Here is a 26,206-nt window from a genome sequence, read left to right on the forward strand (position 1 = left end):
ACTAAAGGTTGAAGGTCTGTTACATTTCTAGGAAGCCAAGGCACACATGCTATACTGGGTCCACAGGTAGGGACCATGACAACTGGAAATGGGTAAAATTGAAAACTTCCTGCCAGGCTCTTGGAAGGGGCAAATTTAATAAAGGACAGTAGCCTAGAATATTCGTGAGTGAATTTATTGAAATCCTCTCAAGTTGAAAGAAACCAGAGAGGTTGCAAAGGTATTTACTTATCATCAATAGCCCTCTGAAGCTTCATAAGATGAAGAAAACAAAATCTTGGGGGTCCTTGATGTCACTTTAATGTGGCAATGTGCTAGCCTTTTGTTAGGGTCCATATGGTACCTTGCTGTTGTTTGATAAGAGCATAACAACCACTAAAAGCGCACTCACACAAAAATGACCTCAAAGTGTATATGGCCTTAAGCCCCTAACAGATTGGATCTGAGGAAGTACTTAAGCCTTGCTAATTGTATTCAAAGGATTAAATAAGACAAATCAAAGGAAAGGGCAAGAAAAGTAACCAAGGCAGAAGGGGAATAATTCCCTATCATTTTTTAAAGGCTCTTTTAACAGCTTGTGCTGAAACCTGAAAGTTCCAAGAGGTCCCCCACCTCTTCCACTCCTCCACACCCCCCCCAACCTTATAAATATTGTCTTTCTTTTGGATGTTGCCATTCTAAGATTTGGACTGACCCAGGGGCTCTTCTTTTGTATAACAGATGCAGCAAATCCCAGAGTCTAAGCAGACAAGCAGTCAAACAATAGAAGGAAATACCAAAAATACAAATATAAAAGAAAGTCATCAGATAAATAATATATCAGTGATAAATGGCTATTACAGCGAACCCACTGCCTTTTCTTCTTCCCTCACCTTTCTCATGGATGGTCCTTTCTAGATCACAAATAGGAAAGTTTTATATAATTTTTCACAATAAAAACAAATCCAAAGGGCATTAGATTTTCTCAATTTATATCTGGCATCCCCTATTTTCTCGCTAAAATGCTCAATTGTAATCTCTCTCACACATTTTTCCTCACAGTTCTCTATTATACTTTATAATTTTACATCTGGCGACTGCTTCATTCATATTAACAGCATGGGCTGATGACTCCCTTAGTTCTATTTATTCCCTTTTTTCCTCATCCATGTCAAGTCTCACTCATCCACATTTCTTTGGCACTTACTAGACCACAGCAGAATCCACTAACCAAACCAAACTGACTTGAAAGATACCAAGCCTCCCAAACAAGCGAATGCAACTAACAGAGCCCTCTTCTCTCATGAGATTGATGGTCTGCTTAGTTTCCTCTTCTTGGCAGCTGGAGTGGGTTGATGAGAACTTGCATGTGACCCAACAGCTATATCATCTCTTTTATAGCTCAGTGATGCAGCATCCAACACCCCAATTGGGCTATGCGGTATAGAGGAAACTGATAGACTAGCACTTTGACTACTCTCCTCCATCAATGTTTTCTGCTGGATCACTTCATAACATCTTAAAACTCTCTCCTGCAATTATCACCCCAATACAGATCAGAACAAAAGCCTCTGAGCATGGATGGCATCTGTTCGGTGTCGCATAACATTTGTTAGATGGAAAAATGTACCTTATCTACATGGATGCAACGAGTTAAAGCGTTTTCGATTCCCACAATCTGGATTTCTCTTAATGCCGAGAATGCAACAGCAGCAGCAATCTCAGAGGGCCTGAACCCTAGAAATCCTGTTCCTGCAAATCAATTAAATCCATATTTTTGTTAGGCTTGCAGTTCGACCCAATCCACTACCACCGATAGCAAGAGAGATATACTTATGTATAAAATGGAATCACTGACCTCTAACTGAACTCAGTATAAGTTCCACAGTGCGGGAAACTAATGAATTTGTAGGGGAATTGCCATCATTAAACTTTTGAAGAAAGTAATCTATGAAGGAGAAAGGCGTCACAGCTTGCATCCTCCATTTGAGGGTGCCTAGAACTAAAAGCTCCATTCTTTGTATAGTCTTGGCTTCAAATACATATTTTGCCTCGCCAACCTACAGGATCATATAAGAATCACTGATAGGTAAGTAAAAAACCCCGCAGCCAAGAACACTGACAGAGAAATCTGTTTGTGGTCACCCTTCACCTGTAAATCTAGTGATAGAGGAACTTCAGTTTCCTCAATCTTGGCAGCAAGAGACAAGCAGGTCACAGTGAGCAACTGCATCATCCAAGCCTTACCTTCCTAAAAATGGACATACAAAGACGCGAGAAATGGAAACAAGTAAATAATAATTAAAAAAATCAAATTTATCCAACCACATCCAATCAAACACCTATGGAAAGTTACTGTCTACACTACAATGTTCTCAATGAAATAAAGATTGCAATTGAATACCCCGAAATGGTTCTTACTGGGAGTTCATAGGCTGAAAGGAATCGATCCATGTAATTTACAGACAAATAGGCACTCAAAGGTCCGAACTTGTAATGGGCATGAACCTGTCAGTAAAAACCCATTGATTACAAAGGAGAGAATATTTATACATTGAGCAAACAAAAGATAAGAAAGAAAAGAATTGATAATATCATAGGACAAATGGATGGAAAAGGGAAAAATAAACCCATTTCTATATAGATAACAAAAACATCATTTATTTGGGGGTTTTTTTTATTGGGCATAAGCAGAAAATATCTCGAACTATTGAAAGCACATATAGCATTAATTATATGCAAACCAGGAAGAAAAAGGAAAGGAAATACAGAAAATCAAGAAAGCTGCATAAAATTACTATCCACATCAAGAGATAAATGATGGAAAAAGGGAAATTTACACTCATTGTCAAATAGATAGCAAAGAACCTATAAAACGGTCGAAAACAGTTATATCACTAATTATAGGTCAAACTCAACAGAGAAAAACAGTCTTCTTTAGCGAACAAAAAAAAAAAAAAAGAAGCAGAAATGCAGAAGAATACACATGAAATTTGTCCGACTGAATCAATGGTCTCAAAAATCAAACACCATGGGACAGAAATCGCCGGAAAATAGATGAAGCTCAAAGCCCAATAAGAAATTCATAAGATTGAGGTGAAAAGAAAAAGGGAGAGAGAAAACTCCGACCTTTCCAATCCAATCAATAGCATCTCTCCTGATTGAAATGTCCAAGTCACCATTCAGCAACCTCTTAGCATAATCCTCTCTCGGAATATGTTCTAACTCCTTCTCAACCAGCAAAGCGATGCATTCCTCTGATTGTAAGGGAAAACTCCTCGAGCAGTCTCCATAAAAATCAGTCCTTTGTCCTGGAATCCAGCCATGCTCATGGCCCTTGGCTTCTCCATCGAATCCCTCCTCTTCCCCATCATCAAATTCCAGAATGCTGGTATTATCCTCGGCACACAGGAGGTTAAATGAAGCATAGGTATGGGTGACACCCATTGGAGTTAGATTGAAAGGTTTTCTTCTCTCCTCTCTCCTCAAATGGCTCTCTTTCGAGTGGAGGAGGTCTAGAAGATGGAGCCTTTCATACTATTAGCCATCAGTGAAGAGATAAAGAGACAGGAAGAAAAGAGGAATATGGAGGAAAGAGGGCTTTTGGGAAGCATGGGTGGAGCGGCGGGAAATGGCAAATAGGGGGTGTAAGGATTGAGGGGGAGGAAAACAATGACGTACAAATAAAATGTTTTGTTTGGGGGGTTAATGGCTGTTGGTTGTTGAGATTCAGAGGGGGTTGGTGTAAGAAAGAATGATGATGCCATAATTTTTTGATTGGGGGAAGGAAGAGATTTCAAGCCACATGATTATGACTGTACTAATGTGGGTGGCAGTACATTATGGCATGATTTGGTGAGCCGGGAGTATGGAAATTTCATGGAGGGCCAATGCAATGACTACGGTGGATCCATCTGATCATCTTCGAGGTCAAGGAATCTTTTCATAAACAATTTTATTTTGTAACCTAAAATTCACCCTTATCACTTGTTGCAAGAAAAATAAAAGAAATCAATAATAAAGAAGTTTTTTTTTTCATATATATCCTCCAAAATATAAAATTATATGATTATTCTCATAAAATTGTTATTTATATACATATATCCTTATAAAATATTTATTTTACATGCATATTCTTTTTTTACTTATATGTATCCATATCATCTAATGCCATTAAAAAACAAACGATTTAAAATTAAAATGACTAAAATATCCTTACGAGTAGACATGTAAAAAGAAAATTTTATCTGGATATATACATGCAAATAGCAATTTTGTGAGAATATTCATGCAATTATGCATATTTAGGAGGGTATATATTTAAAAAAAAATCTAAGAAAAAATAATCAAAATCTAATAAAGATAATTCATTAATAAAAAAATAACAAAAAAATTAAATCATGTTAATATCAATTCTTATAGGATAAATTATGTTATTTTATGAAATTCTCGCCTCTAAAATAAACAACAACTCAACATTTACAAATCACTAAAAAATATTTTACTAATCAAAACATCTAAAAATTAATTTAAATTCAACATGCTTTAATATTTTAAACATAATGAAGAATATATGGATGTTATAGATTCAATAATCATAATTATATCAAAATCAAATGGAGAATAACATTGCTAACAAAATCATCTAATATTCCAACTTGACCGAGTCAAGATCTTAAAAAAAAAATTGACAATGTGACTCGATCTTTTTTTTGACTTGTCGATCCAATTGAATCATAAAAGACTTAGCAAATTTCAGCCAAGTTTTAATTTTTTAAATATTTTTTTTGAACATATACCCTTCTAAATATGAGAAATTATATGAATATTCTCGTAAAGTTGCTATTTGTGTATATACCTTTATAACTTTTTTTTGCACATCTATCCATAAGGATATCATAGTTATTTTAATTTGAAGCTGTTTATTTTTTAATGATGTTAAATGGTATGGGTATATATGAAAAAAAAAGTTATACATGCAAATAGTAATTTACAAGGGTATCATGCAATTTCGTATATTTAGAAGGTATACATGCAAAAAACCCATAATAAAATGATTGTGCTACTAAATTATGTCGTTATTTATATAATAAAACGTTTTTTGGATGGATATGGAGATTTCAATTTAGAAAATCAGTTGAATTAGTAGAAAGTCAAATTTTTTGGTAACGTGGATACTTGTGTGTATAAATATATGCACACGGATATATTTATATTAAAAGGGCTACCTGAGTCTATAGGTATGAAATTTTTCTATAAAAATTATCTATTTTATTTAATAAAAAATATTATAATAGCACATCAGTGTAATGACTTTAAAAAAATCATATTCTATTGCTAAATTAACTTTCTCATTCGTATCTATAACTAATATTATCTCTATTCAAACTCTTAACTACTAAATAATTCAAATTACCAATAAATCTCAACCAAAGTGCATTTTTCACATGGCAATATACTCCATGGATATGTGTGTATGCAAATGTGGGGTGTAAAACTAAGGCTAGGGGTATTTACCAATAGGAAAGCATTGCTATTAGCTTGGACTTTCGGTTGCACCATATAAAAAGAAGATTAACACATGAGTTCTAATATGCAATCGTCCTACTAAGGTTAGTTGATTTTGGGAGAAGGAAATTCCAATGCTAAAATTATTAAACATTTCAGGATAATTAAGTTTTTTATATGGTAGTCAATATCGTCAATACCGCCACTAGGAATATCCAAAAATTAAAAGTTACATACTTTGATAGTCTCTAATCTATGCAACATATCAGCACAAAAATGGATGGATTCTATTATCCTAGTTTGTGAAAATACAAAAACATTGAAATCGGTTATAATCCACATATGTTAAAATATGGATAGGTCGAAAATCAGTAGCTTTTAGTTCTTAAATCATAGCAAATATGGTTTTATATCATTTTAATTGTTCATGTTTGCATTGGTTGAAAACAATCAAAATACATGATTTTTGGTTTTCAAGCATTTTTAATGATATAAATCACAACAAAACAGTATCAATTTTTTATTTGTTTGTCCTGCTATGGATCTTGGAATTAAGAGGTTGAGATAATCTCTCCTTTTTAGAGGAGTATAGCCTCTGTTTATTATAACAGTAAACTAGGGTCTTAGAAAGGGTCCTCTGTATTAGTGTTATTGAAGTCTTGAAGCCTTTCTCATGACCAAAATGGCCGGGGGGCCAACTGATTCGAGAATGGGAGCCCCACGGGCAAAGCCATGCCATCTTTTTGTTTCTTCGAGCATCTTTTTACCTATGATCGAAGTCCGGTATATGTACCACCGGGGGAGCAGAGCAGATGCCGGGCCCGAGCCTTTTTAGAACCTTCGCGATCTCTTCCCCTCCCTATCCTCGCCGGCCCTCCGCCGTTCCGACGCTCCGCCGTCGCGCTCCCCTGGTCGGAGCGCTTTGGGTGCTGAGCCTCGGCGCCGTAGCCGCGCTCGCCTACAGGACGGGGTGCGCTCAGTCCCACCGCCGCTTCTTCCCTTTCCTCAGGTAAAGCCCACCCTCCCCTCCATCCCCCTGAGATGACTTCTCGATTTCTCGTGGCTGCGGAATCGAGAGGGTTTTTCTAGGGTGTTTTTTTTTTTTGCTGCTTTCTTCTTTCTTCATCTTAATTCGGATTCCGGGATGTTGAATTTCTCTTTTTTCGAAGAAATTTCAGCAAAAACGAGAAAAATGGCAAGAATCTCGTTTAAAAATGTGAAATTTTGGTACATGAACTTGTTTTGTGATCATGGCTTTCGGTTCTTTTGGCCCATTGTTATCTTGTACATCGCTTCGATTTCTGTTTAACTGTTTTAGATCATATCCTTCTCCCTGGTAATCAGCCTGGCAATGATTGTTGAAGTTAGTGGAAAGAGAATGCTTTTCCTTTCCATAACTCTTCAACTGGTTTATAGAATACTTGATGTCTTGACTATTTGAAGTTTATGAAACGAACATATTGAATCTAATGAGGCGGATTCTAAGAGGATTTTTGCTCAATATCATATATATTTCTGATGTAATGTTTCTCAATTAAGGGGTGTGCCATCATCTGACTCTGACTGAGATCTTGGTAGACTCATCAATCTTTTGGAAACTCGCACTACATGGTTGAATCTCATCCTGGGATCAGGGTTGTAAAAGATAAATATTAAGCTAATAAAATGGCCAGTACAAGAGTTTGTGCTGATTTATTAATGTTTTGATGGCATGCAATGCAATGCATGTTGTTTGGGTAACCTCACCAACATTATGTAAGTTCCATCTTTTAGCCAGGTGATGCCTTCTCCAGTTGCCAATAAAAGTTATTAACTCACAAGAAAGATTGAAATGTATTAGATTGTATCTCTTGACTTTAAATAGGTGCAAGTCTGAAAGAGGATCTTATTTTGAAAAAAAGAAGTAATTTTTTTTAGAATTGGTAAAACTATTTTGATTAGTAGTGTATCACAAGGGAATCAGCCATTCATATTCTATTTCCATAGTGTAGGAAAAGTAAAACACAAAAGGGTATATTGCTTCTCTCTCTTTTTGTATCCTTTTTCTATTACTTACAATAAAACAATCTTTTCAAATGTAGGTTAGATACATGCCTCCATCTTCTCTTTCTGTTCTTTTTTTTCACACTGCCTGATTGCCATTTTAACAATCAAAATATTTAATATGACCCTTATTATGTGTGACAAGTTTCCAATCAAGAAATTTATTCTTGCTTTAACTGCTGCTTATCTACTGTAAATGCAAACCTTCCAGGTCAAAATTCATTAATCAACCAACTGCAAGAAATCTTCATTCTACAGGAATGGAGGCTGCATCCACCACAGTACCTGCCATTGTTGTTTACGTTACTGTTCCAAACAAACAAGCAGGTCTGTCTATATGGTTTTAGTTTCTAATATGCGAGCATGCTATAATAGAAAATATGTAGGAGTATTAGGTCAATTGATGATACAATTGTTGATGCATATTTATATGGGCGACTTCAATGACATAGTTTAATGCTTCTTTTATTTAATTATAACATCATGAAATCAGACGTACTGGCAGTAAAATAATAAGAAACAGCAGCCTAGAGAAGGATATAATTTTGATACACCATTGCATCAAGTTGCCATCTGTGTGTGTATTCCACAAAAGGTCTTTGTGAGAAATAACAGGGAGGTGGGGGGGGGGGAGCGAAAATTTAATGCATGAAGAACAGCTTGGTAGACTTAATGACAAATATCAATTACGAAATAACTCTGCAAGATTTATTGGAGGAGGGCATAAACCCAAAAAGAGGTCTATGATGCTTGAGTTGTGTGTGTTCAAGATTGAATTATGGTGCTTAGAAAACTACCTAGAATGGAGAATTCATGACAGGGTGGTTAATACATTAGGGATCACTTTAATTGCTAAAACAGTGCAAGAAAAGAAGGAATTAAAGGAATCTTCTTTTCTACAGATTGGCAATGGGAAAAAAAGGGTCAAGAAAGATAAGGAGACAATAAAGGGCCAAAAATTTCTCTGACATGCCTAACATTATTCTTATCTAGAAGGTAGTGTTTTGAGAGGAACTAACAAAAGAAAAAGTGGGTCAGAATAACTCAGCTATGTCTCAACCGTTTCTGTCCCACCTTTCTTGGAAATTTTTCTAGTTCAAATGAGTACGAAAAAAGTTCAAGTTTTCATTTCTCTTCATTTATTCCTTTGGTATACTTTTCCTTTTTTTCATTTTCTTGGAAAACAAACAGAACCTAAGACTTTGGCATATGATCATGATAATGAAGAAACACTTTCTTGACATTTAGCAACCATGAGAAAGCTACATAGGAATTTCAATAGGAATGATGTTCGAACACTCGCAGTTGCAGATCAATGTGATGAGGAGTTTTTATAGATGTGTATGGTTGTTTTATTATTTTATATGTATATGGTTGAAGATCAACAAGACAAGGAGTTCATATAGATGTATATGGTTGTTGTTTTATCTTATGTGGCTATGCTAAACTTATTGGTTACCAAGTATGTGCATGTTGATGTCTATTTTGCTACAAGAAACAATTCATGGCATTTATATTTTGTGATATCGTTGACTCATATACAGTGTTCTATGATGATTATGATACTAGTGAAGAACACAATCTTTCCAAAACCTTAATTGGACATATTGAGAGGTTAATACTGCCTACTTTTATATTTTTGTAGAAAGTTTATCTTTTATGTATGTTTATGGTGGTTCATAACCAAAGGATTAAAACTTGCTTTTATGTTGACTAAAAATCCAAACTAGTTTCTTTAACATGCTAGAGAAAAATAGAGAGTGCAAAAAATGCACTGCATAATGTAATGATTAGGTATATTCAGTTATCTGTAATTGAGATGATTTTAAGATCAATAGCAATATTGTCATCATAATAAACATATCTATCATTAGCTCAAGCATCTGAGCGTTTAAAAAATATATGATTGTTCCATTTCAAAAATGCATTGTTTACCCCAATTTCTGAATGATTAGATGTTTGTTCTTTGAGCAATCAATGTAGCAGGTGATTGAGGACTTGAGCATAAAATGAGAACCGAGCAACAATAGGTTCTCCAAACAACTCCCATTTGCTACCTTGGTTCAATTATACACAAGAAATAGACATGGGTGTCTCTAAAAAGATTAAATTAGCGTAAAAGAAGTAGAGATGCACCTCTTAAATGTTGTGATTGTTGAATAGGTTTGAGACTAGATGGAGAATTTTAGTCAATTATGGTGCGAGCTCTTCTACTAAATGATTCAGAATGTCTAAGTGATGAGTGCCCATGAGTATAAATGAAGGGTTTCTTTTTTCTTTTTTCCTATTTTTCTTTTTGATGATAGGCTATCAGTGAAAGAAGAGAAGTTAAGTCAACCTGATGACCTTCAGTCAAAAGCAGTACCAAAAAGTAACAGCCCTGGTCCTGAGGAACAAACAGAAGGATCTGCGTTCATTGGAAAAAGACCAACCAGTCATGGGAATATAATGAGAGTTTCAACAGTGAGGAATATAGATGTTCATGAAGGATAATTACGGGAGGAATTTGGTTTGAAATGAGGGTGTGGTGTTGTTGGAGCATAAAATTAGGGCTGGGTGAGAAAGTTTTTATGCAGTTTTGTGTCTCAGAGATGAAAAGCAGGAAGCCAAATGAGACTTGGATGAAAGAAGAGAACAATGATTTCAAGATGCTCCTATTTCAGAGGACTTGACTGAATACATGAATAACTGGCGAAATAACTTCCACATGATCGAGTCAAAATTAATGCAATCAGGCTTTTGTGTTGATGAACTTTGAAATTCAGCAAAAAACATTTATTTTTATGCATGAGCTACTTATCATATGAAGCAGTGTTCTGCTTCACAAATAGGAAGGCAGAATATTAATCCATTGGTAGACTTTGCTTACTTGCCTCTCATTTGTCATTGGCCCCTCATGTGAAATAATTTGTAACCTAGCACTATATAACCTTGCTTAATTGAACAATTATGATTTGTTCATCAAGGATACCAAATCATTTTATTTTAGTCACTCCCATCGTATTCTTAAGTTGTGGAAGTGCCTGCAGGGCACCTTTTTATCTTTCTTTTATATACACATATCACTGTTTTGAACGGCCATCTCAGTAGACATGGTTTCATCATATTTGGGAGGTGCATGTCACCTCTCCCTCCATGATTTTGGTGGTTCATTCCTTATAGAGTCACTGCAAAAGCTATAATTCTCATTGCCAAACTTGAGCAGTGTTACAGTTTAATCAACATAACCTTATGGTAGTGTGGCATGATGTGTTCTCTAATGTTTTGTTTGTTTGAATGTAGGCAAGAAGCTTGCCGAGAGCATAATTAAGGAAAAGCTTGCTGCATGTGTGAATCAAGTCCCAGGCATGCACCTCAACCTTAAATTATATACGCTGATAGCAATTAGGCATGGAGGCTATATATCTAACAAACTATCCGACCTATTTTATTTTGAGTAATGAATATATTGGTACTATAACAATCCTTGACCTCATCCAAAAATGTTAGCCAGAAGGTATTATTTGGATTTTTTGATCTTATATAAGTACCCGAGATCTATCTGGCGAATAATTGATGTGGGACTAAATATACGACCACACGGGTCATCACATACTCTCTCCGTTTAAGTCCTGATATCTTCGCCAAGCTAAGGATCCAAATCTATTCAATTCCAATCACAAACACCACGATTAGCTTATGGTCATCTCATATATACTCGTGCTGCAGTGTCCCGTAATTCACATAAGTCATGGGCCGGATCCACTCTGATACTATTTGTAACAATCCAAGGCCTCACCCAGAAAGGCTAATTGGAAGGTAATTTTTGGATTTCTTGATTTTATATAAGTACCCAAAATCTACCAAGTGAATAACCGATGTGGAACTAAACACATGACCGCATGGGTCATCACAGTTACTCAGTCTGATTTATGCATGTTCTAATTGAACGTCAAATCCTTAAACAAGAGCTCCTCTCTTCTTTGCTTCTTGGCTTTTGTGATCATTGGATCTCACCCTCCAATTGCATCATTTGGAGGCTGCTAATTGTCATGTTAAACCTCCCCCCAACTCCCTTTACCACTAGCTACTTTCACCACTTGCCCTCAAGCCCTTGACTTTATAAATGCCACTTTTGATGCTCTGACCATTGATTGTGCTGCTACCACTGCCCTTGATTCCTTGTCCCTTGTGTTTCTGTCAGCTTTACTATCATTCCACCTTTTATCTCTATATGTATTTTTCTTTTGCTTTTTCCCTTTTTTGTTGTTGGGGGGTTGGGGGGAGAGGGTAGGGGGGTGGGGGATGAGTTTGGCATAAGCCCGTAAAGCTACAGCAGCAGCCTCCCTTAAGCATATGCTGCCCTTTTTTTTAGAAGATTTAATATTCCCACTAACAGTTCCTGCATGAATCTGCTCGAGACATTGACTAGCGTTGGGCATGCTAGCTTTTTAAAATTCGTCAAAGCAGAATTGGGCCTGATCAAAATGATGGACGGATAACACCCCCCCCCCCCCCCCCTTCCTTCTCTCAAATCCACCACAAAAATTTTGCTTATAGCTTAATTTCTACTGATGAAGCTTTTTGATTTGTCTATGTATCTCTATATTTATCAATCCATCTATATGTCCCTATGTATGTGGTAATTATAGGGGTGCACTGTGTTCAAGAAGTGACACAGGTTACTTGTCTTTTTATGTACTCAACATATCCTTGAGAGAACTAAATCCTTAAGGAGCCGTAAACTATAGTTGGACTACCAAATTTCTCATTTTTAGATACCTATTGTGGTCGTAAGAATCCATGTCAATTCCCTTGAACCTTTTTTTGGAGATCTCTTTGGCCATACCCTTAACAGCTTTTCCATGTCCCAGCATCACTTTTCTCATCGGCCATTGATCAGTCCACTGTTTATGGAAATCCTTTGCTCATAGAGAAGTTTCTTGCCTAATTTTAAGACATCAAACCATCCCAATGAACTCAATAAAGGTCTTGACTCTCTTTTCCTCTTATTAGTGTGTTGTTACTAAGGAGAGAGGATAGAGTCATAATCAAATGTTGATAAGGCAACTGTCACAGATGGAGTCCTTTTCGGGCTCGTTTGGTTCGCGGGAAGTATTTTCCCTCCTAGGAATATAATTCCTGGGAATCAGATTCCTAGGAAGAGGATACCTAGGAAAGTACTTTTGGCATGTTTGGTTAACCATGGGAAAGTGACAAATTTCCAAAGTGCTTATGTTTGGTTGACCATCCACTTTCCTATGAAAGTTATGTATAATTCCTATTATGCCCTTAATAAAAAATAGGTTTTTAATGCCTCTTTAATGCTTCTTTAATGCTGAAGGGTCTTTTTGGAAAAAAATAAAAAAGAAGTGATTCCCACCTCATGGGAAAGTAACTTTCCCATGTTTCTCATGGGAAAGACTTTCCCATGAAATATGGGAATCATATTCCCATGAAATATGGAAATCATATTCCCATGGGAATACAACTTTCCTATCTCTCTCCTTTGAAAACTCCAACCAAACAAGAGGCATTTCATTACTTTTCCGTTGACCACACTTTCCCCCCTCCTTTTCCTGCGAACCAAACGAGCCCTTCATGCCAAATCTTGCTAGAGCTTCCAATGCTTATTGAATTGACTACGAAACCCTTTTTAAACCACATAAGTCTGTCATTTATTCCTTAATGCTTCTATGTTTGCTTGAGATCCCCTCAACATCAAGGGACCCGCATGAAAAGAAGGAATTGTATTTTACTACCACTTATCAAAATACAATGAAAGAACAACTTCAAGGAGTCAATTAAACAATTCTGATAAAATCACAAGTATCAGGCTTCAAGGTACATTTTGCAACGCCATTCTGGTAATGGTTCTAACTCTTTAATTTTTTTGTATCATCAAATGATAACTTGGTACTGAATTTATTCATCCTTGCAGATCAGTAGCCTTATTTAGCTAATGGATAGAGAATATAGTTTTCTTTTTTTGATATTTTAAGATTTTTAATGCAGCTATGAACATCTATTTGGATGTCATACTACAACCATATGTTTTGATGGTTTGTTTGACTCAGCTGCAAAATTCCATAGATCTCCATAGATCTATACTGTGCTCTGCAATACCCAGTTACAATTTTGATTGATTGTGACAAATGTTAGTTAGACCACATTTCTTTTCATTTCCTCCGCTGACTATCAAAATAAATTTGTTTCATTGTATATTTCCTAATTATGCATATGTTCTGTAATTGCAGGGATTGAGTCTGTTTATTGGTGGGACGGTAAGGTAGAATTTTCAATACAAAACATGAAGCTTTATTCCATTTGACAATTATTCATTTTTAAGCACCATTAATTTACCAATTAACCAAAGAAGTTCTTGACATAAATAATTCCATAAATCCCTACACCCACAAGTTTATAAATAATTTACCATTAATTTTTCCATATACCCCTACACCCACAATTGCCTGTATACAATTGCTGTGCTTTAGGGAAAAATATCGATTGTACCAATGATCATCTACAAACTGTTAGATATGCAACCTTAGTGAAATAACATTAGTGCATCCTGCAATGATTCTGATGTATCCATTTGATGCCCCATAATTTTACCAACAAAAAAAGGGCAAACAGCTGGCCTGAATGCTCTCCTTGACTGGATTGTATGACTTATCATAATATCTATTTTTCAGGTTCAAACAGATTCTGAGGATTTGCTCATAATCAAGACGAGGGAATCCCTCCTGAGTGCCTTGACAGACCATGTTAAAGCCAACCATGAATATGAGTAAGCTTCATTCTGAACACTGGGCACCATGTAATCAAGGGCAATCTTTTACATTATGCTGCATTGAATCCACTAACTGTAGTGGCACATACATTTGTTGCATTCCGATGATAAGATTGCGGAGTGGACTTTAGCTGGATACCTGATTTCTATAAATAAATGTTTACAGGGTCCCTGAAGTGATTGCCTTGCCCATCACTGGTGGCAACCTCAAGTACCTTGAATGGATCAAGAACAGTACTAGGGAAATTTGACATAAGAAGTTATGCAATGCAAATACGTAGAGATCTTGAGTGCTGTACGGTTTGGTTGGTGTGACCTAAGTGCAGTACAGTGCAAGTAACGGAGGCTGTCTTAGTTTATGCTCGATCCTATGTGGGGAGTACTTTGGAGGGGTAGGAACTAGATGTCCTTGAATGATCAATAAAATGCAATCCCTTAGTGCACTTCCCAAGTTTCTCAGCTCAAAACTTGCTTAGCAATATATTTGTCATATTCAATATCAATATTGTTTATGTATGTAATCACCGAGCCATTCTTTTTGTGGTGTGATATGGTAAGGGTGTGTTTGTGAAGGAGATGGTGGAACTAGCTGATGGTCAGGGAACCAGGAGTAACAAGCGTTCACTCAACCCTTGAAGAATCTGGAAAATTGATATCAAAATTGACAGCATATTTCTTAGTTGCCAGTGGAGATATAATTTTTTATCAACTACGTGATTCCTGGAACATATATTAGATTTGGGTGCTCAAAACTTTATTAGGCAGGCATGTGTTGCTGACGGGAGATTGCTATCAAGGCTCTTGTGAAACCTTATGAAGGGAAGAGCAATAGGAGAAAACCGGCAATGCAAAGAGAGGTGATCGAAATCGGATTTTTTGGCCTGGGGAACAATATTTTAGCAATTTTAAAATGTTTTGGCATACTAACGTGACATTTTCCTACTCTGGACAAAGAGATCACAGACCAAATATACCAAATTAGCCGGTTAATAAGGCGTGGGCCTGTGAATAATTTTATTATTTTATTAGGATTGGATCTTTTTGGATTAAAGTCCCACTATAGAAGCAAGATTTAATATTATCTTGCTCACCTCCCATATGGATTCCATTTCAAGATAATCAACTTAAATCTTAGGGCCTATTCAGCATTATTGTCGTTTGTCTATTTTTGTTTCTCAATAAATTAATAAAATATTATATGGAGATTGATACTAAAGACAGCATTTGCGCAAAGCTTCTGCTATTCTTTTGGTTATCTCTTGCTTTTATTTTTTTGAAAGTAACAAATCAATGTTCCAAAGCTCTCAAGACTAAATGATTTGAAAAAACAAAAGGTCTTTTGGTGCGTGTCGTTCAGTTTACTTCAATTTTCTTCTTGGATTTTTGAATACAAGAACAGAACGGATCCTTACGATCAAACTTCGGGTATTTTTACTCTTTCCCCCACCCACCAGCATTAATATCACAATTATCCGGTTCCAAGTGGCATAAATAGCCCCAAGCGATCATTACAACAAAGTTTACGCACAATAATGACAAAGTGATTCTGACTCAAATCCAACAAATATGATTGCATAATATTTTGTCAGACATTCTGGAAGGTAGTATAACAAAAGAAGATGCCATCTTTTACAAAATCTCGCATTGCTGTGTAATATAGCAGCTCTTTATAATCTCTTGCTCAGTACATATTAAGTATGAATATTGAGAATATCTACTTTAGTCTCAAAATAAGAATTTCTGATGGTATAGAACAGGTAAAAAGTGTCATCGCAAAAGAACGACAAAAACACAAGAAACACTCATAAATTGACGAAATAAAAAGGACGTGTACATATACACCCAAAATCCTTCTCTCTCTCTCTCTCTCTCTCTCTCTGTGTGTGTGTGTGTGTGTGTGTGTGTGTGTGTGTGTGTGTGTGTACGCTTAGACAAAACTATCCACCATCATATTGAGTTATCTGCTTTGCTGGTACAGGAGCTGATCTTTCCAGCTCACTCCTACTCCAGGAATAATTCGAATTCAAAATCTCCCTTTCCATATGGCACAATAATTCAAAGGACCCCCTTCAACTTCATGAAATATACCAGAATTGCCAGTATAATAACCAGGACAACGAGCAACATGCTCAACCCTGTTGAAACAACAGCAACACATTCAAAATGTAACTAGAAGGAAAATGGACAATACAAAATGAAACCAAGATTAGAATGATCGTGTACCACTACTCTTTCTACTTTCTATAAGTGTCACTCGTGCGCTTGAATCAAAGGAAGCAGACATCAAGGCCCTGTGCACATGAACAATAGCTTAATTCCACATCCTCAGCTGGCTAGTTATGGATATGGGATCAGTTACACAACTCTCAGTTTTGAATTAAATGCTAGGAAGAAGTTTGGACAGTAACCTTGAATCTTGGGAGAATGTTAATGCAGTAACAATGCCAAGGTGTGCTTTTTTAACTATAGTCTGAACCTGCATATCTGAGTTTAGGATCATGATGTTTCCTTCTACTGTCCCACTGCAGAGTACACAAGAAGTAAATGTGATTGTTTTAGGAGTGGAAAGATGACCAGTAAAAGGAAAAAAAGACAATAACAGGATTTTATTTAAACATTAACAACAGGATTTCAGCCGAAAAAAAAGAACACAATAACATGATGTCAGTACTTAATAACCGAACAAGGACTCGAGGAATAAGCATCCGAGAAGATAGGAGACAATATTTCTGTTACTCTTGAGGCTTCTGACCTTATATAATTATATAAAGACCATCACATTTTGAATGGAGTTGAAACTTTCCCAGCATAATGTAGACACAAAGGACTATCACATTTTGTATGGACTAAACATATGAGAAGTTAAGAGACCATCACATTTTGTATGGAATTGAAACTATCCCAGCCAAATGTAGACCCAAAGGACTACTCAATATAGTTCCTGCTCAAAATAATACTAATAAGAGTAATAAACTCATGCAAATTTAGGGATGATGCGCAAGTTTACAGGTCAGATGATGAATTGTACAAAAAACTGTAATAAAAATCAATGCTTGTGGCACAAATTTTAGAGTCCAGGTGTAACTGGATATGCTTTCTTTGCTTCCAATACATGAACCCATATCAGTAATCGCAGGTCCACCTTAGAAAGCAGTAGAAAAAGGGCAAACAGAACAATCATGATAATAGAGTAATCAGGAAATCATATAGACTAGATGGAATTGGTAGGATGATGGTGATAAGGTTTAAAATGAATCACTTACATTGCAAAAAGTTTACCATCAGTTGCTACATGAAATGCAGAAATTGGGTCACGGACTACCTTCTTTGACCCAAGTCTCTTCCATGAAAGAGTATTCCAAGACACTATCTTTCCTTGGTCACCTAAAAATTAAAGCTAGTACTATTCAGTCCTGTTAAATATTAGAACAAATAAAGAAGAAGAATCAATGCAATCTGGAACATCACCATGCATTGCAGTAATCAATAGTATCTGACTATTATCAGTGCTTTGAGAAAACCTGCAGAAGCCAAAAACCTCACCCTGGAGAGATGTATAGTTTATAAGTCCACATATTCAAGAAAGCAGTTCAGGTACTTAAGAAAGTCGCTGAAGGGATTGCTTACATCTTCCCTTGGCAGATGCGCTACAGCTGTTGATGATATCAGATCCCAAACCCTGCAAGGGCCACTATTGCCTAATGATACAAGAAACTTTCCATCGAGACTGCAAAACATGACCAAGCAGATGATATATATGATTCCATAGATGACGAGCTCAACTCCATAGTGCATGTGCACAAAAATAAAAATGCAATCTTCAAGTATGAACAGTTTTTCTTATTTAAACATCCTTCTGTCAACCTGAAATGCAAATCCTTCACAGTCACATGAGCATCAGTTTGATCGAGAATGATTTCCAAACTTGGCCACTTGAAGACCCTCAAATGCCCATCCTACATGAAATATGGCAAGAACACTGAAGATTTATAGAATTATGAATTAAGAAGGGTAGAACAAGGATATCTAAAGATTTTAATTTAGATCAAGCATATGGAGTAGATAATATCTAACAGAATAGAAAACACTAAAGAGTAATTATTTACAAGGCATAAATATTTAGCTAAAATGATCTGAATTACATCATCGTCACATGTGGAGCAAGTAACCTAGTAGCAATAGAAAGCTATATATTGTTACAAAGAAGGAAGGTAAGATCAATAAAACATAATAAGGATCCAGATATCCAAGAGGAAGCTAACAGAAGAGGTTCCAAGAAATCTCGAGACAATTGACACAATTGACAAACAAATGGAAGCAGCAGACAGATATGTAACTACATGACGGTGGAGGTAACACCTTCCATATCTGCTAATTTGGTAGCATTCTCAACAGGAATGAAAATTAGAAATGTAATATAAGACTATGACAGCTGTTGAAAGGATTTTATTGCAAAATTAGCTAAATTTGGGGGCAATCTAATATAAATATGTTTTTGCAGTAGCAACAATCCAATTAAAGATTATTCCTTCAAATAATAGTAAATGATATCAATTTAAAGATAAAAGAACAATCAAAAGATAACATCAAAGATATATACTTGATAATTGTCATCAAGCGACTTGCTCTGGCAATGTGATCAACTAAATCATTGACCTAAGATGAAGATGGTAAGCTATGAGTCTCTGGAATTTTCCAGCCCAGAAATCCCCTGCAGACTGACAATTAACTCATACCTTCCTTCACCAGCATGCGGTATCCCAAGGTCATGAGGACATTGAACTGCCTTAAATCATAAACAGCTAGTCGGCAGGTGGGGACACCTAAGCAGTAACTTAGTTCAACTCATGCAGCTAGGGCACCAGAACCCATCAATTTATCTCATAAGCTCATCCCATCTATAGCTCTTTTAGTTATTCCAATCTACCATACATCAAATACGAATTACCTAAGCATATTACAACTTTTCTATACTTCCTAACAGACGACTGCTGCTCTACCATAAATCCTCATCACTGACTTCAGTTGGCCTTTTGGAATTCATCGGAATGCATGTATCAATGCGCCTTTCAGGGTCCTACAAATGTATTTAAACATGCTCTAACAAACGCTAAGGCAAATACTTGATATTTGTTGCGAAATGAAATGAAAGAAAGGCATTCTTTTGTGATTCTCCACTTCCAAATATGATAGGCCTTATGAGAGCAAGATCCTAACAAGGTTGTGATTTATTCCAAGACATTCCTATTGAATCACTATCAAACTAATTCTACTATGGAAGACCACATATTTGCATCTACCATGCATCAAGGCAGTATCTGAGAATGTTCAGCCTGAAGATAGATTGGAAGATCTCTCAGTCCTGACATCTTCACAGCTTTTATGCACTCAGCAGCAACAGACAAGATGATGTAAAAGAACTTCATCAGTCCAATTATGTTTGACAAATGCCTAGTAGACACCCACATGGGATTCTATTTTTCTTCTTGCAGAGAAGTTTTTTGCTACATAGATGTAACCATGGAAGTCAACTTACCCAGCAATAATAGACTTCTGGAGATTGTTATGGATGATCAATGGGCATGGTACATTTAGCCAGAACTCTCGGAACAATGAAGAGAAGCATTAAGTAATGTTACATATTTTGATGCCAAGCTTAATCCCTTTGAAAATTGTGCCCTGAGAGCAACCTTAAACATCTATTCTGAAGTGGGGAGAAATCGCTTATGTGAGAAAATGGTGCAATTTTCAATGATAGATAGCCATGAGAAGACAGAGGTTGAAAGAATAAAGAGCCGAGGAAAATGAAAAGAAAAGAAATTCCACTAAGTTATAGCATCAGATTATTCTCATCAACTATATAAAAAAGTTCCCTTTGATTATCTCAATGGGGGACAATCACTTCGTGGTTGACTGTAATTTACAAGTTACTGGAGCCAATAAATCTAAATGAAAGATGATCATCGACTTGTGGTCCAACATCTAAGTTGACCAAAATCCAGCATCCATAGATGCCAACATCTCCTGAAGAGGCATGTAAGATACCAATGTTAAGCCCACAAGTTTTAATGGAATTCTTTCTAAAGGGGCGATAACACTAAATAATCAATGCAAAGACCGATAATTACTAGAACCATGTTTATAGCATATTAGAGCTCTAATGGCTAATGTTTGTTTTGTTGGAGAAGAAACATATTGCACACACACCTAACGTGAAGAAGAACCTAAAAACGTGATGAAGAAAAATCATGTGAGCCTAACATGGACTGCAAGTCCTGTTGTTCGGTGTGAAATACTTGCCCAAAAAGATGACAAGGGCATGAATGCAAATGCAGCAACCTTTCAGACCTCCTATGTATTTTAGAAGGAAAAGATATTAATGACTTCTTCCATGATGGAAAGTTATATTGTCTAAAATCCATAATTTAGAAGCATCTTAAAAGTGCAATCAAGAAATTTCAGCAGCTGATATATGTGAGTGCTCTTAATACCAAGGCATGCGATACCGGACCAAACCGGACGGTACGGTGGATACCGTATCATACCGATTTAGTACCAATACACACATAGGGGGCATACCGCACTCTGTACGCCGAACTGGCCTCCGTACCAAGCATACCGATACAGTAGTAGGGTGGCACCAGTATACCAGTGCCACCGGTACCAAGACAACATGCCTTGCTACAGCATGCCTTGCTTGATACTGGCATAGTTGTACAGACATCCTTAAAGTCATGTATCATTCTTTTTACAGATAACATAAATACCAGAGACGGACTCAATCATATCAAGCCAATCAAGGAGTGCTTCAAGTGCCAAGTTTTCATGAACCTCAACACTGGTTTCTAGGTCTGCAGACAGCCAATAATTCTCAAGGAAATCCACTTTCTTAATAAAAAACAATATTGGCATGTTGTTGTAAAGTCATTTGACCAGATACTTGATCGCTCCTATTCAAGGATATAAAATACTAGGGACACCAGCCTATTAGTAACATACCAGCTAGAAACTGGTACCCAGCAGGCTGGCACCTCCTTGGGACTGATTCATGGGCGAACTGGCCCTAGATTGACCTTGTGCCACTTGATACTAAGTTAAGGTTCTTTTTACACCTTTTTATTTCTGCTTAAAGCTATGCTGGCCTGTATCAGATGTCAGTACAGCACCTATGCAGTACATATCATACTAATTAGTGAACAATATTGGGCCCATTCCTTAATTTTCAAACCCTTGCTCCTCCTACTAAACTTTTGAAGCATTGCCTAACTGTCTATTTTGATATCCTACCTAATATCTCAAAGCAAGAATTGCTAGATTATTGTGTTCAACCCATACTGAGCAACACTCCTCTTCCCTTCCTCTCCTTTCACATGCCACTTTGATACTAAAGCTGCTAGCAACATTATACATGCTGCTCCTGTGCTACATTTTTAGATCATATTCCTTCTCCTAACTTCAAATGCCTATTGCAAGCAGCTCTTTGGACATTAGTTGACCTACAAAATCCACACCGGAGATTTATGTAATGCACATTTTTAGTCAACTTGTTGCCACCTCACAAGCTGCTTACTATGCTGGGTTATGTATTCTAGTATTATATTTAAGGTCTAATCAGTAGTGATCTCTCTCTCTCTCTCTCTCTACCCTCCAAATTTCTCTCTAGTTTCAAGCTTACTTTATATGAATGGGTTAGAGATGCAATTGACTGTCATCCGAATATTAGCTAAAATATATACTTTAAATTATTTTACGTTCATCAAAATCGCTAGCATGGACTTGAGTATTGAAGCAGTCTGCCAAGTTCATAACTTCTAAAATCATTGAGCTGGTATCTTCTTATGAACACGGAATTACAATTGCTACATGTACCATGCATTTAACAACTAGAAAGATAACATATTGCCACCATCTAGTTCTGCTGTAAGCATGCCAACCGTATAGAGATTCATTGCAACTTCCCAAACAACCTGTTCTCATTTAAACGCCATATATTTCCCCAATTTCCTCTATTCAATCAATCAAGTACATCGTAAGGTCACATACTCACTCTCGATTGGCAAACATGCCTTTTAGTTTCTTCCCAGCACTACAGTTAATATAAGAAGACAAGATTTTCTTATTAACATTTCCAGTAATTCTAGGAATTGAGCAAAAATAATAATAAATGATCATACAATCAAATTACGAAGTTGCACTCAACCTCAAGAATTTCTTTGCTTGATAACTAATTATGGCTGCTTGTACAGTTAATCCTTGCCAACTTTGGGCATCAGAAAATTGTTAGACATGCTATGTAAGCATATATCACAAAAATAAAGTGTTAAGTTGAACAACAAAACATTCAGAATGTCTCTGTACTGAAAAAAAAAAAGACACAAAAAATCCAAAGCGACAAAATATTGAGCACCAATCAGTTTTCTACAATTATGTTCTTACTAGAATGACTGAAATTAATTTGTTGAAGTTACAAATTAAAGGCTACCATACAGACACAGTGGTATGAGGAAAGATATTTACCTCACCACCAGTCGCAAGCATTGAACCTTCTGCATTAAAGGCTACCGCTAACTGCAGCCCATCCTCCACCAGCTGTGACAATTTCTTTTCAGAGGACTTAAGAGCCAATTTATGGGATTCCTTTCTCTCTGGAAAATCCCATTCAAACCACCTACACAAATATCACAATCTAAAGATTAGAAGTATTAGAATGGTCATCAAAAGCCAAAAGAAAGATTCTTCATGGTTAGAGCTCCACAATCATACAGTCCATCTGAAGGAAGAAACAACTGGTAACAAGCCAGCAATCTATAAGATTAAAATACAAATATTGTCGATCAAAGATGATTGTAACCGGGAAAAGAAAATCTGAAATTAACACTCGAATTAAAAAAAAAACAATTAATAACTTGTAAGACATCCCAGTAATTTTGAAGGAAAAAAATATCATGTTAAGTCAAAGGCACACATTTTTACCCAATGATCTCTTCTATAGAAGATATCTGTTAGACTTACAAGGCAAGGAGGAAAAAGATGCCCCATGAACAAAATACTAATCAAGAAAACCAAAAAAATATATAAACCTATCTAAGAGCTTTGTAGTATACCTGGACACCATAATGTATAACTATCAAATTTGGCAACCTGAGAAAGAAATTAGTTTACATTGTAAATGTTATGTGCAAAACCTCTAAATGTAGAAAAGACTTTAAGATATTTATACTTGCTTCCTCTTTACAAAGAATGATACAAGAGCAGAAGAACGTGTCACCATACAATTATCGCCAATACTGTGTTTTTCCATATGGAACCAATTGCTGGCTGATTTAGAAAAGAAAAAAAACGCCTTTGACATCGATCATTAATTTACAAAGCTTGCATATGCATACAATAAAATCAATATGAAAGAGCATTAGTTTAAGATGACTTTAGAAAAGACCTGCAACCCTTTGGAAATGAGCAAAGAATCCCGTCTCCCCCCGGGTGTACAGCCATCCTATAAGGCACCTCAGCATCCGTTCCCATCCGAAACACCTGAATCAGTTAAAAAAGATCGACATTTAAGCTTTGAAAGGTTAAAAACTACTTCAGACTGTGCAATCCAATCCAAATTCCCAAATTGATGCAATCTATCGCAATTCTTTTTTATAAAAAAAGGAGCGAAATTTACCGGCTGATCGGAGAGGGATCGTGACGCGAGATCAAACTCGGAAATGACGAGAGCGTTGGGAACCCCGCTCCGGCCTTCGCCCCCGCCTCCCCCCAGAGCCACCAGGAGCCGATCTTTCTGAGACGAAGGAGAAATCTCTCCCTCGCTTCCTTCGCCTCCTTCTTGCTTGCCCTCGTCTTCCTTCTCCTCCGCCTCCTCCTCCGCCGCCTCGTCCTTGTCTTCCTTCTCCTCCGCCTCCGCCGCAACAGCGGCGACCGAGATCCGGTCGATGGGGACCCAGGCGGCGCAGTAGATGGGGAAGCCGTAGGTCTTGGAGCAGGGTGGGATCTCCCGCCGTCCCCTCGCCATCGCCCTCCTCTGGCTCGAATCTCTCCTCTTTTGTTTCTCTTTCTTTTTTTTCCCTCTTATTAACGCTTCGGCTCTGTAATAAGCGAAGAAGTGTCGGCGTCGTTTCGAGTGCGGCGGTCGTAGTCAGATCCCGAGGAGGGTGGGACCGAGAGAACGCGCCACTTCGGAGTCTCGTAGTAATTTAACGCAACTAATTCTCCAGCTTTTGCGGCCGACGACCGCCCACCCTGCAAGGGTAAATTTTGACGCTAGCCTGGTGGCGGCATTTGTAATCAGAGATTGGAGACTTTTGTGGCATCAGTAGCTTTTTTGGAGCGAGCTTAAGGCAACATAAAAGGATATTTTTTATACCAGACAGATGTTAGAAGCTAGGAGCATCATTTTTGGGAGGGACTCAACCATGATGATTGAATATGGATACTGAGAAAGGGATGGAAAGAGATAGGCAATATCTGGTGGCAAACAGAGGTCCTGAAGAGGTTTTTTGGACTCAACATTCCACCGTTCTTTCTCCACTAAATTGTATTCTTTCTTTCGATTAATGTAAGCAGCTGATGTATCAAAAAGGTCCTCTGGACTCAACAATCTACCGTTTTTTCTCCACTAGGTTGTATTCTTTCTTTTGATTCTGTTGGTTATGCTCACACGAGATTAGTGTAAACAGTTGCTGTATCACAAAAAGAAAAGAAAAGAAAAAGCCCTCCATGAAAAATATTTATGCATAGGCTACAGAATATTCTGACTTACCACCCTTACCTCGTTGACCCATTTGGCTTGCTATGGAGTGACTGAAAAGAAAAGAGGGACCAAGAATAAGTAGAGTTACAACATGCATTGAAACCTTGTATGTTACCTTGGTTATAAGTTGCTTGTACTTTTTTTAAAAAAAAGAAAAAGAAAAAGAAAAATTCATGGTCTAGTTGTTCTCCAGTGGCTTGGTTTGCTCAACCGTTATTATTTAGAAGATAGACAGGTTGGGTTCCAACACTAGCTAGCTATTAAAAATAAGTGTAGCTCAAATTGAACTCAAGAATTGGTTTGTTCAGGTGGATTACCAGCTAACCTTGAACTAATATTAAAGCCAAAGTGAGATGAAAGATGCCATAGCACGTAACAACAATCTCAATGGGTATTTTGCTGTCAAGGATGCCATTAAGATGCCTTCAGGGAATTTTTTTTCTTTTTTCTTCACAGTGGCATGTCCAGGAAACAATGCAAATACATCGCCATAAACCTGTAGCGCATGATCCACTTACACACACACACCCCAGAAAATTAATAACTCACAATTGTTCAATATCAAAAGCCATCTTACAATCCCATGCAAGCCAATATAAGCAGTCTCTTAATAATGCCATCCCTACATAAACTTTGATATATGCCAAAAGACACCTAGTCTGAATAAAATTCGGAATAAAAAATTCGTCAATAAATTACAGCTGAAGTTTTTGTTGACATTTTATTCTAAAAAATGTTGAATTTAGTCGAGAACCATGATACATCAACTGAAGGAAGCTTTCAAAAAAAACTTTAAGAGCACACCCATCAAATCTGATGGAACTCCATATCTATGCTACATGAAATAGACTCGGCTTCAATCCTTGAGTTCTAATATCAGAAGATCTTGATATACATGCCGGAATCCAAGTTGTCCCAACTTCAGATGCATCCTCTTCTCTTCCACAACTTATTTGCTCATAATGTTACCAGGGTCTTCATCGAAGACCCAGCCAATAAAGTGGAACAGCGTAAAAAGCCAAGGGTTCATCACTAGAGAAATTGTTGCACCCAGAAACAAGCATAAATTATTATCAGAAATCTATTTTTAAAGCCATGATTCCGATTGGTCTAGTAATGAACATAGACTATACTTGTACCAAAATAAA

General features: G+C 36.8%; 3 protein-coding genes across 4 annotated transcripts; 1 reads left to right on the top strand and 2 right to left on the bottom strand.

Annotated features, from left to right (window-relative positions):
* Positions 1 to 763: 763 nt before the first annotated feature.
* LOC103701896 (cyclin-D3-1-like) lies at positions 764 to 3,674 on the bottom strand. Its single transcript, XM_008784114.4, has 6 exons — positions 3,109 to 3,674; positions 2,401 to 2,487; positions 2,132 to 2,230; positions 1,838 to 2,039; positions 1,610 to 1,731; positions 764 to 1,511 (listed from the first exon to the last, which is right to left on the bottom strand). Exons 1-6 carry the CDS (start codon positions 3,424 to 3,426, stop codon positions 1,281 to 1,283), a joined length of 1,059 nt encoding a protein of 352 aa, XP_008782336.2. The 5' UTR covers positions 3,427 to 3,674; the 3' UTR covers positions 764 to 1,280.
* A 2,533-nt stretch (positions 3,675 to 6,207) lies between these two features.
* On the top strand, positions 6,208 to 14,826 carry LOC103701793 (protein CutA 1, chloroplastic). Of its 2 annotated transcripts, XM_008783968.3 has the most exons (6): positions 6,220 to 6,496; positions 7,742 to 7,857; positions 10,813 to 10,875; positions 13,767 to 13,798; positions 14,208 to 14,302; positions 14,472 to 14,826. In XM_008783968.3, exons 1-6 carry the CDS (start codon positions 6,300 to 6,302, stop codon positions 14,554 to 14,556), a joined length of 588 nt encoding a protein of 195 aa, XP_008782190.1. In that variant the 5' UTR covers positions 6,220 to 6,299; the 3' UTR covers positions 14,557 to 14,826. The 2 variants fall into 2 exon arrangements, with proteins under 2 accessions (XP_038978700.1, XP_008782190.1); XM_039122772.1 differs by lacking the exon at positions 10,813 to 10,875 and having other exon boundaries at positions 6,208 to 6,496.
* A 1,112-nt stretch (positions 14,827 to 15,938) lies between these two features.
* LOC103701794 (SEC12-like protein 2) lies at positions 15,939 to 24,382 on the bottom strand. The gene is made up of 10 exons (XM_008783969.4): positions 23,973 to 24,382; positions 23,742 to 23,836; positions 22,823 to 22,973; positions 18,170 to 18,261; positions 17,933 to 18,032; positions 17,774 to 17,849; positions 17,569 to 17,689; positions 16,714 to 16,827; positions 16,529 to 16,596; positions 15,939 to 16,440 (listed from the first exon to the last, which is right to left on the bottom strand). Exons 1-10 carry the CDS (start codon positions 24,318 to 24,320, stop codon positions 16,361 to 16,363), a joined length of 1,245 nt encoding a protein of 414 aa, XP_008782191.2. The 5' UTR covers positions 24,321 to 24,382; the 3' UTR covers positions 15,939 to 16,360.
* Positions 24,383 to 26,206: the final 1,824 nt, after the last annotated feature.

This window comes from Phoenix dactylifera, unplaced genomic scaffold, assembly GCF_009389715.1.
Source record: "Phoenix dactylifera cultivar Barhee BC4 unplaced genomic scaffold, palm_55x_up_171113_PBpolish2nd_filt_p 001748F, whole genome shotgun sequence".
NCBI lineage: Eukaryota > Viridiplantae > Streptophyta > Magnoliopsida > Arecales > Arecaceae > Phoenix > Phoenix dactylifera.